Source organism: Xiphophorus hellerii, chromosome 7 (genome assembly GCF_003331165.1).
Source record: "Xiphophorus hellerii strain 12219 chromosome 7, Xiphophorus_hellerii-4.1, whole genome shotgun sequence".
NCBI classification, from domain to species: Eukaryota; Metazoa; Chordata; class Actinopteri; order Cyprinodontiformes; family Poeciliidae; genus Xiphophorus; species Xiphophorus hellerii.
Genome location: NC_045678.1, coordinates 21573401 through 21593671, shown reverse-complemented (window position 1 = coordinate 21593671; position 20271 = coordinate 21573401). Strand labels below are relative to the sequence as shown.

Genomic DNA, 20271 nt, shown 5'->3' with positions numbered 1-20271 from the left:
ATTTGGTCCACAAGGTGAATGACTAAAAAAAAAACGTGCTGTTAACAGATTCTTCCCCTTCAGATGTGGATCTCAGCAGCTCCTCCAGAGGTTTGGTCTGATTTATCTCCAGACAGTGAGAAAAAAAGATGTCTTCTTATTTGCTGTATGTCGACTTCTAGTTTCAAGTTTGAGACTAAAAGATAAATGATGTGTGAACGAACTAGAACATATAAAGACATTCAGCATTGAAGTGGATTTTCTTTCCACTGGTGACACCATGAAGTAATCAGATGAAACTACCTCTGAAACCCACATGTCTATTAAAAAACTGTCGCCAATTTCTCCCAACAGACAAATGTGCATAAACTGGGAAGGATGCCAAAGGCCTTTTGGACAGAGATGTTTAAGGCTGTTGCCTCACATACTAATGAGAATCCATTACTGTCTCGCTCTACACACCCGAACACACCTCCATCAACACATTCGCATTCAGCGCACAAGCAGCTGGCTGTAGACACCCCCATGTCCCTTCTGTCTCAGTGTCTGCCAATTACAAAAGAAGTAATCAATTCTACCATGGCCGCATCCAGGGAAATCGACTTCAATGACACCGGCTACATGCCTGCTGTCTAAGTACCTGACACCCTCAGCCCTCTGCGGCCTTCCACCACCAGGCCAAAGCACACATGCCAAAGTCGTGCTCAATAAATGGCAATGCTCAATTGAGAACTACTCTACCCAAATAAACAAAATGAGTGGTATTCAACATTTTTATAAAAATGTGACTGTAATTTGCAAGGACAGGTGATGCAACACAGTGGTAATCAGCAAATCCAGTAGCTTTTTAAACATGTTTTTGGCCTTAAATTTAAATCAGAACTGCTATCAAAATAAAAAACGTGCAAACAAGAAAAATTTCAGTTTTGCTTTGTTGCGTCTTTGTGCTCTTTTAATCCAGCTGCATGTCTTTAGACAGGCTGATATTTTTTCAGTTCTTTTCATTTCATACCTTCCTTCTTTCAGATTGAAATGTCAGATGGAGAAAACAGTCAGTTAAAGCATTTTGTTGACCACCCATAGATCACTCAATTTAATAGGTACCCCAAATGGTAGGTAGTGAAACAAAATGTGTTGACTGAAAAAAACAGAAGTTGCTGCTTATGGAAGATCCAAACTCGCAAACAAAAACCAACAAATAGAAAAGATGTACAATTTGCCAGTAAACAATAATTAAGGATAAGCTTGAATTGGCTAAATTCAGGTTTATCCTTTAAAACTGGATAAATTATCCACAACCTTGGAAATCTAGAGATGGGAAATCTATTTCAAAATTCTGATTGGTGCAGCTCCTAATTCAAAGAACCAAAAATCACACATATTTGAACTATTGCTTAATCTAAAAGGGGCAAATAACATAAAGCCTACTAGAAATTACCAATAAATTCAAGTTAAGTATAGTTTGACTTGAAATTCAAGTCAAGCATAACTTCAATTGTGATGGAAATACATTGTAGTTCAAACTCAAGGTCTCTTCAACAGAGAAAGGAATAAGTTATGACATCCTTGTCATGACACTGGTGGAATTGATGGCTTTGAAGGTCAGCCGATTTCATTTCTCAACACTGAAGTAAGAGAACCCTGTAAGCTTTAGTCGATGAAGTGATAAATTTCAGCTATCAATTGTCTCTTCTTATCTCCATCACCTCCTCTGTGGCTTCATTTCTTTTCCTGCCTCCTTTCTAGAAACGGTTTTCTTTCATTTATCTTTTGTCACGATGTCCTCTTTTTTTCTGCTTTGATGCAGCACATCTTTCACTAGAAAACCATGTCTGTGTTCAAATTCATCAACATGGCAGCACAAATTTGAATGGTTGCCAGGTTCTGGGTTTACAGCTGTTGGTCAGCCTGGGTTTTGAATGTAGAGAACAGGAGCGAGAAAACAACTGAAAGTGTACTGTTTGTGTTGTTTGTACTCCTGCAGTATTTTTATGTCTTTGTTCATCATGGGCACTCCAAGTCGTTAAGAATAGATTAATTAAAGCTTCTGTTCATGTACCGGCACGTGTGCAAACAGGAGTATGTGCTTAGATTCTAAAAACAAAGCTGAGACAGTCTTTACTCAGCTTTTCCACAAAACATTTCATTGCTAAATTAAGTCTGCTTTTCTAGAAGTATTTGCGTGTATGCTAATGTGTTTACAGTGCTACCTCTGGCCTGCTTGTCCTCTTCACAAATCCTTTTGATGGCAGCAAGACCCCTCTGCTCATCCCTTCCACCTAAAATAGAGATACACAGAGACACAGATGAATATTATGTCTGACAAGGCCTTCAAGGCTTTTTAAAAGAGAAATACACGCAGCTCTTCTGTTATGCTAGTCTTCTTTTTCTTCATTTTACAAAACTATATTTCCGAGACGGGTCCTTGAAATTAAATGAAGACTGGATGAAAGCTCCCTGGAGTTAATATCGACCTGTTAAAGATTTTATAAACATTTTTTTAACTTATTGAAATCTTGATACAGACTGCAACATTGATTTTAAAAAGTTAGACATGTTAATACAGAGTTTTAAGGCAAAGCATAATATCACTGTGAATTCCTTTACAGTCTGGGCCCAATAAACAGCTCTTTTCATGTAAATGGACCATTATTAGGATGATTAGACAAAATTTTGCTAAAGCATGTCATCTCTTCATATTCCTTCAGTTGAAAGATGTCTCGGATAACACAGATTGACAAGCATAAAATAGTGTTTTTGCACCAATTTAGTAGGTTCCAAGGAGCTATTAGTCAAACACCTGGCATTTCTTGGCATGGTGCACACTGTCCTTAAAAAGATGTGAATGGAGAACACAAGTGGAAAAAGCTTTAGAAAAACGGGATAAAATAACACTGTTCATATGCAAATTTCAGAATTGTACAACCCTAAAAAATAAGATAAATCCAAAGCACTGAATCTGAATGATACATCTGGCTTTTGAAGTAATTCAACCACTTTACAAGAAAGATGGATCAAAAATGTTTTTAATAAAGGCGATGTACTCACAAGAATCTTTAAAAAGAGTGAAATTAGAAATTGAAAATTATAGGGTGCTTTTGCAAATTTCAAACAAATCTAAAATGTTTTTTAATGTGTGTTTTTATGACAAGTGGATGGATTAATCTCTAACTATTTTAAATTTGACTTAATATATATTAAATTTAAAAAGATTTAAACTGACAATGACCAAATGAACAATTCCATATTTTCTATGACATTTATGCTGAATTTATTTCACAGTGGAACAAAAATGTAACAAGTGACCCGAACCTCACCAAAATCCCCAAATCATGAGCCTGCAATAAAAAAAAAAAAGTTCATTTGAAAAATGTACAGTACTACTATTTTTTTTATGTAGTTGACAAAAAATCTTGCATTTTATATTTGAAACTAAAAATACATATTTCAGTAATTCTGGAAGAACTTTATCAGCCTCTGACTGTGTCTTAATGAAAAACTGGCATTGTTAAAAGTAAAAGCACAGATATATATATTTCTGTTTTTATTTTTAATTATATCAGTTTTGATCCTCTATGTAGCGTAATGTGAAATGCAAGTGGAACATTTTTGGATTAACTAAGAGGTCTTACATGTACCTCTTAAGTTCAACTAAAAAATAACATCAAAGCAACCCAAAGTAAAAAGATGCAGAGACAAAGACAAAAAGGAGTGAGATGGGTGTCTCTTGCTGGACCATACAGCAGAAAATGCAATTACTATACAATTCATCTTAATTTTAGAACTAAAGACATTAGAAACAAAACTAAGTATGAAAAATGTCATGAGTTAGTCTGCCAAACAAATACAACCCCCATCAATACAAACTTTAGGAAATGATCATTTAACAAAATGTGACACCATAAAAATATTTGAATATTTAATTTGATGTAAGAATTTGATACATAGTGACAAACAAACTCATGTATAAACACGCACACCAACAGTTTCCCTTAAACCTTTACAAGGCAACATACACATTCACATTTCCTCTTTGACACACTAATCTTGGATTATTACACTTGGCTTTTCAAGGGCACAGCATTATTTGCCCCGATGCACTGTGGTTCAGTCAAGGCTCACGCATGCGGCTTCTCTTCATGAAATGGCACAAAGGTCACACAAACACACAGGTAGCAGACAGCAGAAGGTCAGAGTCTTTCAGTCCTTTCATTTTTTTTTTTTTTTTGACAATCATTTAAACGGCACATTAATAGACAGACGTTACACTACAGAAAAAAAATCTACTGAACCATTTCCTGACAAAGTTGCTCAATAAACTTCTGTGCAACCATGTTTGTTCAGAAATTGCATAATAAACAAATCGGTCAACACAGAGACCAAAACAGAACATTTTTGAAGCACATTCACATTGTTTTGTGGATGAATATTAACACTCAGCTCCCTGAACACACCATTACAATAGTGTAAAATGGTGGTGGCAGCATCCCGCCACTGCAATGCTGTCCGTCACGAGTTACCAAAAACAACGGTAAAAAGAAATACAAGGAAATCCTAGAAGTCAGAACTTGGAAAAAGTTTTAAGACTGAAGGGAAGTTCACTTTCCAGTAGTACTCAACAATTAAATGTTTATTTAATATATTTGAAAACCATGTATAAATTCCTTACGTTACAGAATTACATGATATCTTGTTGTGTCCTGTCATATAAAATCCATATATAAATTGAATAAATATAAAATAAATATAAAAATTTGGGTATTTTCCAAAATGGATGGAAATCAAAATAGGGTATTAAAGATTATGTAAATTAGCGTTTACTTATTTTTCTATTAATACACAGAAATTTAAGGAAAACACTACCAGACTTTTAAAATGTTTGTCAACAAAAAATAAGTAAGGAGCAAACAAATTATTTACTAACTTCATTTTTTTAAAGTGAATTAATTACGTAAACTGTGTATTGTTTCTGGATTAAACAGTATCCTTTTGAAATCCCACATTAATTTATTCATCAAAATAAATCAATATTTTATCTTATCCCCCAAATTAAAGAAAAAATTATGATCAAGTGTTGTGTGGGTGTAATATCACAAAATGTGGAAAAGTTCAAGGAGTTATTTTATTTTAGCGAGGCACTCTGCTGCAGTTTCAACCCTGATATCCATCACGACGGAGCAGAGGCTCAAAACAAACTCACCTCCTCCTCACACAAGCACTATGCTAACACTCTACCTGAAATATGCATTCACTCCATTATCAGAGCGGGATCCACTTTACCATAAATATTCACACTTCATGAATTCAGTTGGTGGATTTGCAATGGAGATAGGTGCGCCGTTATCAGATGTGGGATTAGTCTAAAAATCACAAGGGATTGTCTGAAGCCAGAATAGACACTTGACTGAGTTCTTGTGTGGTTTATTTATTCATCCATAGCACACTCTTCTACGTGGCAAATCTCATTATTGTACAACTAGAATTCTAGCAAACACTCTGACTTTCTGCTGTACAGTCTAAGCATAATAGTGAATGCTTATTCACTAAGCATTCACTATGCTTAGTGAATGCTAAGCATAGCATTCACTAAGCATAGTGATCAGATACACTGCTGATCTTGTTACAGTGTATCAATGTAGTCTCTGTGATTAAGAAATGTTTGGCAAACAGCAACAATGCTACAAACCTCTGCAGGAAGGTTCATTATTTATTATTTGTTTTAGGAAATGAAACTAAATTCACTGTTCTTACATATGGCACACAAATAGAGATTTGCATTTTTACAGCAATCAGTATTTCTTTGTAGGAGTTTTTTTTTTTTTGGAAACTAAAAATGTTGAACTACAAATACAAATTTTGATTGCATCCATATGTGGGCCTGTGAAGAGGCCAGTTTAACCACTTTGCACCACATTGCTAATTTAAATTTAGACACAAATTGCACCTAATGACACCTAAACTAGGTAATGCAGAATGAGAGATCACACAATACATCAAACTGAATAGAAAACTATTTCTCAGACTCTCATATTTTCCTTGTGTGCAGCACAGCTATTGAGAGTGGCTCTTGATTCCCCTTTTAGGAGCAATCTTGCTGTGAGTCATAAGTTGAACTGGCTCAGGTTAGGGAGACACCTGAGGGCAGATAGGAATGACTAAAGCAACCAAAAGACGAGCCAGCAGGTGGCAGATGAGCGAAAATCACCTTCGATTTTCACTTTTATGTAGCCCCTCAAGAAGCCATAGGAGTTCACTAATTCACCTGTGGCTTGTTTTAGGTTACTAGTTTTAATAGTATTTGTCATATTTGTTTGATTTTATTTGTGTGGTTCAGTGAGTTGAGTAGTCGCCATGCAATCACAAGATTGAAGGTTCGGTTCCAGCTTCTTCCTGTCACGTGTCAATGTAACAGTGCTTTAAGTGGTAAGGTTAAGTGGTCTTTTGGGGGTCATGTGTCTAAATAAAAAAATAATATAGCTAGCAATATGGCAATGAAAATACTGGATAGAAAACTGCATAGAAACTGAATAGAAAACTAGCTATATTTCAGAATTTTTATTTTCTGTAGTATTTTTTTTTAAATACTATAACTCTATTACAAAAAACACTCTTATTATAAACATAATAAAACTCTATTAAAACTTTTAACTCTTTTACAACCAAAGAAACTTAACCTACACTCTGGGGATATACCTTGTATGTATGCGTTTGCATCTTATTCTGAGTGATGTGGTGCTTGATACTGTACCTATGATAACATGTGCTCCCAATCTGGCCAAATGCCGGACCACCTCATAGCCGATTCCCCTGCCTCCTCCTGTCACTATGGCAACCTTGCCATCTTGTCTGGGCATCACTGGCAGAGTCAGAAGAGGATACATATATCAGAGAGAATATAATTTCATGTAAGTATTCCATATAACTAACCTACAGACTTCAAGTATTAGACTTCAAGTATAAAATAACTAAATTATGGTCTATATATATGCTAGCATTTAAAACAGATGAATTTAATTTATTTTATTGATGCATTGTCAACTCACAATAAACAATATCACAAGGCAGCTCTACAGGGCAAATAAGGGACAGATATCCATTAATATGGAATAATTTTCAATTCAACTCCATGAACTCCAGATCATTTCATCAATGCCAAACTGTAAAAATGTAGCTTGGTACCCAGAGCAGTGTACCAAGCTGGTGCTACACAATCTGACGAGTGAAAATTCTCTTCGCAATATCGGTGTGTGAAATATCGCAGAGAAGAGAGCTTAGATGCAGATTTTCCTGATATCGTAATCCGTGGCATAATATTGTAATGACAGGAATAATAGTGTATGATACACATTAAATATGAGCAAATTTAATTGACCAAAGGTGATTGTGGTCAAGCGCTTTCTTTGATGGACATGAGCTTATAGAGGATTTCAATTTCTCTAAACTAAACTGCATTTTAAAAATGTACTATTTAATCTCAAATCCCCCTGGAACAAATAAAAACGCTTCGAATTGCAAATGTTTATGCTTAGTGTAATTAATAGGTCATCCCGGAAAAATCGGCAACATAATCAACCCAAGAAAACATTTTAAAGCAGTGTTTTCAGCCTTTTATATGCCCTAGCTAGCATGGCTACTTTAGCATAACACGGTCATTTCCGTGACGAAATAAAGTTAAAGGCTCACTCACTGAATTAGAATGAGCAGGGCAGCTGCTGTATGTACAGTACATGCACCCTCCCGTTAACTAATGGGACTCTACATTACTGCTAGGAGTCGAAACATCGCTGAATACCCAACAACTTGTCTAATATTTGGTGTAACAACTGAAATCGAAATGAACTAACCTGGAAGTTTTAAAGGTTTGTTTAGTAGCTGATCCAGCAGGACCTTAAAGCCAAGCAGGTACACCTTGATAGCAGGTAGAAGACGAAACCGAAGGGCAGCCCACATCCTTGGCAGGGTGTGCAAAAGCAGCAGAATCAGTCAGTCTAGACAGGCAGAGCGATGCAAGCCTGTGGGACACATTCCAATACGGCGTCTGGGCATCCTCGCCTCCTTGCAATTCTGTATGCCACACACAGTTTGAACCCTGGTTAACTTTGCCAATATTTTTCCATTGAAGAGTTGTCCTAAAAATATATTATGCCTTCAACTCTTCCACAACTTGGCTGGACAGCTTGAAAACTGTGACATACAGAGGAATCTGTTTGATGCGCCTTCTCTGTAGTTCCTGCATATTGCTTCTTTCAGCTCACTGACTACCTCATTAACTGCTGCCAGAGAGGTCACATACTTCTGAAGCAACAGCCATTTGACACTGCAGTCTGATCCATAATTTCCCCAGACAGCCTTTAAGAGCGTGTGTGTAGAGCTGAAGAAGCCTGTCCGCAGCGCTGTTAGACTTTTGACTGACTGATGGTCTGGCAGTTAGCTTTTCCTCTCCTGGGATCATTTCAGTCTGTCACAACCGTCTGCTCTTACTGGAGACTGCCATGATAACCATTAAATAAGACCGTAAGCAAAGACAGTGCCCAGCAAAATAACCTTTTCAAGTTTTCAACATGTTACAGCTACAAAATATTTTAATGGGATTTAAATTGATAAATCATAAAATGTGGTGCTTCACTGAAAAGTGTCGGTGGGGCGGGGGGCATGAATCTTTTATTTTTCTTACAAATAAAAGTCTGAACAATGTAACACATTTATTGCTGCAATTTCCACTTCAATTCATTAGCTTTATGCATCTAATGATTCAAATGTTTGCCAATTCTTTGTATTGCAAAATAACCAAAGCTCATACAGATTTGAGAGCTTCGATAAAAATCTGAAAAGTGTGGCATGCATGTGTATGTATCCCTCTTGATTGAAATGCTTAGAACCGACTTTCAAAATTGTTACAGACATACAAGACTTGTTGAAGTAATATAGTATTTTGGTGCATGTCTCTAGAACATCTAGAATCCAACTACTTTTTTTTTTTTTGCGAATTCTTCCCTTCAAAATAGCCCAACCTGAATCTGATTGGATGGAGAACATATTTGAACTGTAAAAATTCAACTCTTGACACATATTTAGGCATTTTGCCTAAAGCCATTACAAGCTACATGTGTAAATCAAGAAATGTTGAGTGTCTGAAAAAAGCTTATTGTTGTTTAACGCTTCATTATTTTCTTGCTTTCACAAATAGTTGAATGCTTTATCAGCTTTTTTGCCAGCATAATGCATTAACTTACAACAGCAACTAAATGTTATATCCTTCAAGTAATTGATGACTGTGCAACTATAATCTAATTTATTTAAAAGCCAAAGTGCCCACAGTTAAGGATTATTTCCATCCCTTAAAAGGACACCTGTTACTTTAAATGGAAATAACAGTGTACTTTAAATTCTTTAAAGTGTTCTTCAAAGTCAAAATCAAATGTGATAAATGTGCCAAGTGGAAATGAATTAATCCTGCTCCCTGAAACAATATACTTACTGTTTTATAACAGAAGGATACGACTTGTTCAAAACACATCGCCTTTATCTAGTATGAACAATTATGTAAATTTAAAATTTAAATGTATTAATTTATTTGACAGTTCGCTTTAGCATGGGCAGAACTACCCAATGGCTGTTTTTCTATGATGTGAATGAATGATATTTGCTTGTGTGCCTTTTAAGAGCTCTTATTGTATTATTTATTCAGATTTTCAAGATTTATCTTGAAACATAGGAAATTTCCTAATTATATTTACTTTCTTTTTACAGTGAAACCCTGCCGATTTGCAGTTCATTATTCATGGAGACACCTATTTGAGTTTTATTTTTTTGCAAAGCATAACCCCAAATGATTTTTGTAAAATTAATCTATTCACTGATTTCTTTGTAGAGCATATTTGAAAAATTAACTGTTACCCCCAAAACCCTTATATGTTAGTCAATGGGTCAATGTGGACACAAGTGTCATCATGACACTTAATGGGTTAAAACTTAAATGAAAACCTTTGCAAATAAATACCACTTTTTGTATTACAGTGTGCTTTGTTGTTTGTATTGTATTATATCTTTTCTCCCTCTGTTTTCCATTCAGCTTGTTATCAATTAACCCTGACTAAACAGGATAATAATTGAAGGTCAGCTTAAAGTAACTTTGAGGAACAATTGAATGGTTGTATAAAAAGTTGATGCATCTACATTACCAAAAAACTAAAGAAGATTGTTTGCAGCAGAGGTTTGGTAAAAATTTCTTTCAATGAAGATAGCAAAATAAGAAGATGCATGATGACCAGATTTTGAAGTCATTTTTATTTATCACTTTTCTTTGTTAAGTAACAGAAAAGGAAAAGAGCAAGAAGTCATCATGTTATAAAAATTATCATTTGCAAGTATCCTCATTTGAAAAAATGTTTTCCTAAGTAATGAAAGAATCTCTCAGCCCATATTTGGAGGATGTGAGTCATTCCCCATGCAAAAGCTTCCTATTGCTGTGAAATTCCTTTGATTTCTTGTACTGCTTTCATTCAGTCCCCTCACTAGTGATGTTAAAGGCTGTTTTAACCACCCATGCCCAACGTTTATAATATTTTCCCTATACAACGTTGACTATGGTTAATGATGTGAGCTAAGGATCATTACCTTAAAATGGAAGCCATCCTTTATTCACCTTTTGCATTTTAATAGTAGTAACCCAGGATTTAAATTTCTTCTTCCTTGAAAATTACTTCTGCCACTTTGCAATTCTACATCAAATGTAAATGTTTTAGTTTTCTCTCTTTTTTTCTTTAGACAGCAAATGAAAACAAATAATCTTTCAGATCAAGACTTAAGCTTAACTATTTGGAAAGTTAACAAAACACAAAAGATAAAGTAGTGGCTGCTTCAGTTCCTTCCACTTATGCTTTGGCACTTTTTCAAATCCTTCTCCTTTATTTCATTCTTGAATTATTTTTACTTTAAAATATATATATATTCAAAGTCAAAGCAATTTATCTGAAGAGACAGTAGCATATTGAAATTTATTGAAAGATTTAAAGAAATACACATCAAGAATATATATTTTAGAAAATAGTTTGTAACAAAACAGTCTAACAGTTCCCATAAAATAACATTTGCATTTTGCAGTTTATATTAGTTATAATTTCATTTTATCTGATTATCATTTACATATATTCCATTATTTACCAATATTTTGTAAAAAAAAAGATAATAAAAATATTTTAAAATTATTGAAAAAATGGTAAACTCATTTGCAAACAAAATTGTTTTTTCATTTGAGTGTGTATTAATATGAAAATGTTTGGATATAAATTTCATGCAATTATTGTGTGTTGTTTAGCAGTACAATTCAACCATACTAAACAAGTTAATTTGATAACAAGCACTGCTATTATAAATAGGACATGACACAAATGTCAGTTTCCCTTAGGTGTCCCTCCTCAAAATGGAAAAGACAAGAGAACATAGCATTCAGGTAAGGAAGATGCGTGTTTAAGAACTCCAGTAAGTCTACAACTCATAATGTGAACAAAAATAAATCAATAAAAATCAATATGACTCCCATGAGAAAACATGTAGGGGCAGGCTGCTATAGTGATGGCCCACGATTGGCTAAGGAGACAGCTAAATGGTCTCTGGAATTCAAAGCAGGTCAACCAAGCTCTCCCTCATTTCAATATAATTACAATCATTTCCACTAAAGACAGGCTTGGGGCTTTCACTGTATGAAGCAGCCTTTTTTTTGTTCCCTGACAGGGAAATAATCAGTATTAAGTTGTGTCTTGCCTACAGTCCAATAGTTAAGTTCGGGGCAGAACAGCATCACTGACAAGTGGTTAGCCTCAGTTATTAAAGTCTGCTCTGGAAGGCAGACAAATAAGCAGAAACATAAAGAGAATGTACCATCATGAGTCTGCAGACGGAGGCTGCGTGTACATTTAAATATGTGTGCACTGCTACTAAGGCGGGCTAAAAGGGTGTGTCTATCTGGTCGTGTACACATGCTAGTGTTTGTTCTGCAGCCTGAGAGGTTCAGGGTGTCAGCAAAGCGAACTGGCCTGCCATTGTTTAAAGGAAATCGCATCTCACGCATGACTGTAGGATGATTATTTATCATGATGGGACATCAGGGAGCACACAGACACACACACACCCACACGCAAGCACACAACAGGATGAAGACACATAGGAGACAAGCTGGGAACAGTACATGACAGGAGGGTGTGTGATGTAAATAACATGTGAACACCATCAAAATAGCTCCAACCGACAGCCACCCAGTCTTTTATGACAGCTACAGGCTGACTGCAAAGCACAACTTGTCTTACTAAGGAATCCAGGTTGACAACAGCTCAGTGGGATTTTTGGATCTGCACGTGTGCTCTGACAGTTAAAATGTAATTTTTACTTTGTGACTTGAATATCTGGGTAAGAAAAGAACATTTTTCAAGAACTTTTGGCAGAAAATGACTTTTGATGTGTTGTTCTTTTTAATACATTTGTTTTTGTGTAAAAAAAAAAAAAAGAAAGAAGAAAAACCAAGGGAGATGGGAGGTGAAGTGCCATATCTGGAAGAAGGGAATTTGTTTGGGTGTGTCATGGGCAATTGGATCTTAGGAGTGCAACAGCCTGTGTGAATCAATGCCGCCTTTTCTGGCAGTTTGAGCTGCATCTTGCGCAGCTTTTCTTCAGAAGCTTCCTTCGCTTGAGAAGCAGAGAATCAAGGTTAGGCTTAAAAAGCTCAGGCTTTGACTGACAAGGCTGCTGGCTACACGGTTTTTAGCCAATAATGATACTGTGCATGTGCATATGCAAGGAAGACTAGTCCCCCGGGGGTTTTCTTGCCTACAACCTAAAAGATGTGCAGTGCATATGTTTTCAGCCCTCTGTCCTTTAGTACCCAGAGTAAGCCAGTTGCCTTCACTAGTCACCTAATAAGTCCTTGTGCAATTTAAACTTAATATCATCACAGTGGCTTCAGAGGTTTTAGAGAACATTGGTGAACAAACAGCATAATGAAGATAAAGGAACACAGCTACAAGGCTGGGATAAATCTCTAGACAAGGGGACCAGACAGAGTGTATTGCAAGATGGATTGAGCTAAATACAGAACAATCCTCGAAGAAAAACAGGTTACTCCAAAGGACTATAGAGAAGGTGAACTTTCCCCATTCAGGTAGAGGTTGGTACGCAAGTTTATGACCTGGTGTAGCTTCTCCAACACCAGTTGATCTCTCCCAATCACCATACTAGTGCGACGATAAACATGATGCGCTAGTATGTCCCATGTTTTTTGATTTTTGTCCCCCAATCAACGGACTGCGTTGTGTGATGCCAGTAGCTCCACCCAAATGTACCATACTGTTGTCCTATGGACCTACATCTGAAGGGGTCCCGTGAATAGTGTGGCATAGGTTGTTGTATGGACCCCTTTTACAATTCAAACAGACAAAATGGCATACCAAACTGCACCAACCCGTGTCGTAAGACTCAGTGGAAACGAGGCAAAACATAAACAACCAGTCAATTTTAGTCTATAGATGTGTAAAACTGTTAAAAAAACATTAAAGTTGAGTTCTATGAAATATTGTGTCATTTGTCCAAATATAAATCAATGCTACATTTTTAGTCCATGTAAAAGTAGAAAAAACCGCATGCATTACTTCACTCTACAGCCCAATTATGCATATCTTTATGTGTGTCTGTTGTATACAATGGTAGACTAGTCCCCAGGGGTTCTATTATCTGTAGTAGTAATAGGAAGATGGAAGAGAGCGAACCTAAACATACAGCCAGAAGTACAATGAAATGATTTAGATCAAATAATAATGTCTTAATAACCTGTGGTACATTGCAATAACTATACTAAAGAAAGCTTGAAGATTTTCTATTTGTTTAGTTTAATGAACTATTCAGGAAACTAACGCATTTGTGTGTAATGTCAGGGGCATAATCAAGACAATAATCTCTTGCACTTAGTAACAGAAAGAGAATGTTTTTTTTTCATTTACATATACTGTATGTACATGTATTATTTTTGGTTACTGCTTATTTTATGATAAATTGAATATAGTATTTATGGTACTATTGTACACACTCTTTTGAAGTTCTTTGGAAACAATCCACCGTCAATTAAAATGTCTGAGGGGTTAAATCAACCCACAACAGTTTTGGTTTTATGTCTTAGCTAAAACAAGAAAAGTCCATAAAAAATGGTAGAAACAGAAAATCTTAGATGATAAAGATGTATGGGAATCCCATGAGAGGAGATCCAGGGCGATATTTATGCTCCTTAGATGTCTGAGAGTTCACCGGAACACGTGGGTGGAAAAGGCAGTGGACTCCTGGAGAGCTGATTTGGAAGGTTTTGTGTCATCTGAGGCTGCTGCCTCCATAACTTTTCCAGAGGGAGAGAAGCCAAAGGCCAGCTTGTAAACACTGAAAGTGAAACTGAAAATCTTGCATGTGGGAGACTCTTCAACATTGTGGTCAAATGCAGCATGGGACCTTGGTCTAATATTACATAACACAGAGTTTATTAGCAGTAACAGTTCTATTATCTGTAGTAGTAATAGGAAGATGGCATCACCTTGAGCTTTACAGAAATTTGAAGGCACTCAAATTTTGTGCCTTCGGAGGGGTTTGTGGCAAACAGCTAGTCAGACAGATTGTTTTAGCTGACTTTTGCAATAAAAAAAAGATTATTCAAAATAGAAATGTAACTTCAGTGGGAAACAGCATTATGTTAAGGGATATTAGCAGTCCACAACTTCACAACATACCAATGTTACATTTTGTACTATTTACTCTCTTTTTTTCAACTGAATAATGTCAGTTTCTACATGGAGTTATGTTAATTAAGCATTGCCATTGCACTGCGACTTGCCAGTGATTTTTGATTTTCCACCAGATTTACCACAAATACCAAAAATATATCCATATTTCTACAACCGCTAAATAAGCTATTACTGATAATAAAGTCGCAGACCCAAAGATAGTTATTTAAATTAACTCTGTACTTAACCATTTAATAATGTGTTCTCTTTGTTTTACCTCCCTATAGAAAGTTGCCCTGCATGCCAGTGCTTCAGTTTTGAGTTATTTCTTGTCGTGAAGAAACCAATTCCAGAGCCACAGTTGTCTTTAACCATGTTTTGCCTCTGTTATTCTTACTGCTGTCTTTCCGTTACTCAGTCATTAGATGGTCAGTCATGCTGAACCTGGTTCTTTTGGTGGTTTCTTTCTGTTAAAAAGGCCTCTTTATACACTGTTGCTACATCTTTGCTTTCTTACTCAGTATGAAAGATTGCTGCAAAAACCATTTGGTGCAGTAAACATCCTTATATAAAGATTCTTTACCCATCTTCATTAAATTATTGACCAGATTTTATTGTGCTCTATGATAGTTTGTGTTGACCTGGACTGTGTATAACTTATTCTCATTGGAATTAATTGGACTGATCAGTATGTGATTTGGAATTAATTAGATTTTATAAATCAGGATATTGATTGTTAAAATGCATTGAGATATAATTTGTTGTAAGTAACATGAAGTTGAAAGCTTTTCAGATATTTGTTAGTAAATCATTAAGATCACTTAAGCCTATTTTTTTTAACAAGAAGGTAAATTCCTTCCATCTACCTTCAGTGGATTTTAGCTTGCCTTAAACAACTTTTTTTTCCTCTTTAGGTTTCAGACTGAAAAAAAAAAACTGCTTCGGAAATGTCAGATGTATCCAAAACCTTTCAACAGTTTCCTGAAATACACCTGCGGCAAGGTGATGACTTCAAATATGTTCTCCACTCATATATAGCTTAAAAATAAAATAAAAGGCAGGAAGGACACAAATGAGGACAAAAAAATCAATATGGCAATTCTGATTTTAGGAAGATGGTGTGTAATTTTTGTATTGTCCTATAATTCTGTTTTGTATCATTTGTGTGCTAATTTTTGGACTTAAAAACATCTTAAGTCTACTTCATCAGGCATATACCACTACATTTCCCCCCTAAATGTCATCAGGGAGTGGATGTCTTTCTATTAGTAGATGTAGAATGAGGAGCAGTGGGAGGGATATTTGCTTGGACCAATTAAGTCTGTCATTAACTCCCAACGACACACGCCAACACACCCATACACACACAATATTTAACACATTTAATTTAACACTCTGTTAGTCTCTGTTAGTGGGTATGTGTGCGCCTCTTCCTGTATAAAACCTGTTGGCACTGAAAGAGGACTGTGAGGAAGATCCCTCCATCTTCTGCTTTCATCCCTTCTGTTTCTCACTTTAGGATTAGTTGAACACTGAGAATTTATATTCTGGTGTGTGTGTATGTGTGAGTCTTCAGCTTCAAGGCCTTCATCTTTTTCAGTGTTTCACCCAGAATAACTGTTTCTGCTCAGTCATGCAGCTTCAAGCACTGACACATTTTAGCTTTATTATCATGTCAGAGAAATATTCAGTGCCTCCTCTGATTTTTGTAATGTGTGATATAAGTGACAAGCTGTTGGCCAAACTTAAAACCTTTTCAAAACAGCATAAATTGACTTAAAAAATAACTCTTGCACATTTAACAGAGCCCAGATACAATACTTTATGATGTTTGGGACATTAATGTAATTGAGCATTTTTAGCAACAGAGAATTGATCCACAACTTTCAGATCACAAGACAACTACTTGTGAATGCGAGTGCTTAAGCAAGCAGAGGGCATATTGTATTGCACACTGTGCATCAGTATTTTTTACCAGATAAAACTTTAATCTAGCATTTGTATTCAGCTATGTGTAGTAAAGTAATGACAACGCCAATACACGTGCTTAGCAAATATGATTTTTAGATGAAAATATCCATCTTGCCCTGGTTTCAAATCCTGCAATGCTCCCTCTAACTTTTCCCATTGGGTTATCTACCTGGCCAAAGGGGCTGTGGATATGATTCATGTCTAACTCAAAGTCTGCATCCCAGTCCTCTCTAATCCTTATTATGTGCAGTGTTTGGGCTGGAGGGAGTCCATTACGCTGACTGTATCACATCTTTGTCCAATGGGGGGCCCGCACAGAGACTCTGAGAGGAAGGAAGAGCAAAGACGGATGGAATAGTGGCTCCCGGGCATATTCCAGGGAAGAGTGTGTGTATGGATGCATGAGTGTGCAGCGAAACTCGGACACAGCAGACATGTGTCACCTCAGTTCTCGCGCCATCAAGCTAAACTGACATAAACAGCCCCGGGCGGCCCTATCAGAGATGGACTTTACATAACGGCTGAGTCACTCACAATCTATTTTTATGGCTTTGAGGTGTGTGTGCAGTTGTGAGTGTTGAAGAGCTTTATCTTCTTGAGAGCATATTTAAGACCCTCAGTGTGAGGACAAAACATATGTGGTGCTGGGTCATCTTGACCCTGTTTCACTGCTTTCAGGGATGATATGAGCAGGGGTGAGATTCAGCGCTGGCAGGCATGTAGGTCTGGGACGAAGTCTGGGACAGTTGCTTGTCCATATGACAGATATGATAGTGGAAGAAGAACGAGGCAAAGAGGTGATGAGTAACAGCATGCCCCAATATCAGTGACTACGTCCAAACAGAAGCTTTATTGAAAAAGGAAATAGTGACACATAAAAGTCGGTTCTGCCTTTTTAGAAATACAACTTCTATCTTCTTGTGTGTCATTCTTTGACCTTGATTTGATTTTAAGTATTTGTACCTGCATGATTCATAGAAATTAATGGACAAAAAAGAAAAACTTTCTGACCCATGAATATTTGTGATCCTCAACGCTGACACTGGAATTTTTTTTGTGTCTTCATCAAAGCTGTAAATATTAGACACCATCTTATTTCTTAATCAGTCTGCATATGTTGGACGCTGATATTGATGATGCAAAGGATGATTTTATTACAAAATTACACTTGTAGCAAACTGGTTTAACGTTTTATTTGTTTTTACTATCATCAATTTTTCAGCTTATCAAAATTTTAACGGAAAAAATCCTTACAAGACATTACTATAATAGTTGTTTTTAAAAATGGAAATTGAAATATAAAATTAGATTTCCTTTTTTTCTTACAAAAATTTGAAAAGTATGGCCTTGAACCTCTACTTTGTAGGACCAACTTTCAGTGCCCATGTAGTTTCAAGTTTTTCATCTCAAGTTCAACCAGATTGAAAGGAGAGCATCAGTGGACATCACTTTTCAAGTCTTGCCATAGATTTTCTTTCATATTTAAGCCTCAGCCACTTAAACACGTGAATGTGATTGGATCTAAACAATCCAATCTAATCTCTGGCTGTAAATTTAGTGTTGTTCCTCTGATGGAACATGATCCCCTGGCCCATCTTCAAATATGTTGCACCTTCTAAAAGGTTTCCTTTGCATCACATTTTCTTCCATTCAATCAATTTTCATGTTCTTGTTAAGGGAAAACATATCCTGAGTATGATGCTGGCACAACTCTACTTCATAGTGTGGATAGAGTGTTCAGAGTGAAGTACAGTAGTCGTTTTACAACTCACAAGGTTTGGCAACTAGGCCAATTTCTAGAAGAACAACAATAAAGTCTCAGAGGTGCAAACTTTCACAAAAACAAAACAACAATAAAAAGAAAGAACGAAAATAAAATAAGACGTCCATACATGGTTATCTTTTGAATTCAAATTTCTTAAAAACAAGCTGCTTTGATATCTGAAGGTAAACTATTGTATATTTTACATGATCAAAGAATTATTCAGTTGCCAAAGTAAAAAAGCTTTTAACTCATGAAGAATTCACAACCCTATGGGTTTCCAAAAATCTTTGAGCTTTCTTTTTCAAAAGTTAAATGAGAAGTAGTTAGATAACCAAAAACGAATAAATTACAAACAGAGAAACTTTTAACAAAGAAAACTTTAAAAAGACATACAATTTGTGTTTTTTCCATGCAGGATCTGAGTTTTGTTATGAGAAAAAAAAATTGTTTATCAGCCTGAGAGGAAAATCTAGACCCTTAAGACAGCCATATTGTTTTTTGACACATTTTCTGTGTTATCATCAACTACAAACATCTTGTGATTTTTTTCTACACTTTATGCATTGTTTTATTTCAACAACTGGACACACAGAATATGTGTTAAACCATTGACCAATGAGGTCACTTCTTGGACGATTGCAGGCTTGGAAATTTTCCACAGGAAAAACAGTCAGCTAAAGAGACATGGTTGTTTTGTTTTGTTTTTTTTTGTTTGTTTTATTAGTTTATTAGTAACAGGAGATGTTGAATAAAGTAATAAAAACATTAATAAAAGATGCTTTGCACCAGATTTAGATTAAGCTAACTTTTTAATCTGTGGAAAAGCAGAGTGGCTCTGTTGCCTTCCAACAAGAAGGTCCTGGGTTCAAATCCCAGCCTGTCCTGGGTTCAAATCACAGGCTGGGATTGGCTCCTATTGTGCCAATAGTGTAAGACAACTGATCAGCACAATAACTGAGTAAGGGAACACAATTATTGCGTTAAATAATTTTAACATAATAACTGTGTTAAATTAAGAAATGTGTTGAATTCAACACAAAATGTGCCATCTTTACACACACACACACATTATTGTGTTGGGTTTTGACACAGTTTGTGTTGTTATTTTGATGCTTTTAAGAGTTTTGCTTTTTACACCAAAACCTTTTTGGATAAAGGTTTTGATGTAAACCTTCATCCAAACATCAATGATTTATAACAAACTGAATACCATCCAATCTTATTTCACTTCTGACCACTTCCTCAGATCTCTAACCTGAGATGAGATCACTTTCCTTCTTCTCTATCTGTGTGGAAAATGCAGCATTTTTCTAGAGTGCTCCTCATTTATTGGTTTCTGTATCCTGAAATCACATTAAATTCAGATTACAAACAAAAAGTTTGCAAAAATGAAATAATATCAAAACTTTTAAATGTAGCTAGTAGGCACAAATCTTAATTTTTCCTTCAGCAACAACAGCTGGCACCGTCACACACTCTTAGTCCCACTGGCTCTTTTTCCAGTCAGTGGAGAGCCAAAGAAAATCTACCTGGTCAACAACTGTGCAGGAATGAATCGGAATTAAAACAAACATCTGTACTGCGTTGACATCACTTTAACTGTTTTGTAATACTTTACTGGTCAATAAAATAGAAACGTTTCCATTTACAAGTTGCAATGCAGGAAAGCGGGAAATATAATTGGGAAAATTCCCTTTCCCAATGAAATATTCCTGCAGAGCAGGTCAACATTTTGGATGAGACCATCAAGATACACATTAATGAAAAAAAAAAAAACTATATGCAAAAGTGGTAAAGAAGAAT

General features: G+C 35.9%; 1 protein-coding gene across 3 annotated transcripts in view; it reads right to left on the bottom strand.

The window, feature by feature from the left end:
- LOC116723141 (dehydrogenase/reductase SDR family member on chromosome X-like) overlaps positions 1–20271 on the bottom strand; it is a 40033-nt gene that overhangs the window by 16443 nt on the left and 3319 nt on the right. For 2 of the 3 annotated variants that reach the window (XM_032567793.1, XM_032567792.1), the window contains exons 2-4: positions 7824–8043; positions 6728–6835; positions 2190–2258 (exon numbers count right to left, since the gene is read on the bottom strand). In XM_032567793.1, the coding sequence (XP_032423684.1) occupies positions 2190–2258; positions 6728–6835; positions 7824–7929 (283 nt within the window). In that variant the 5' untranslated portion in view covers positions 7930–8043. The remainder of the gene's footprint in view (positions 1–2189; positions 2259–6727; positions 6836–7823; positions 8044–20271) is intronic. The other variant, XM_032567794.1, reaches the window with a different exon arrangement.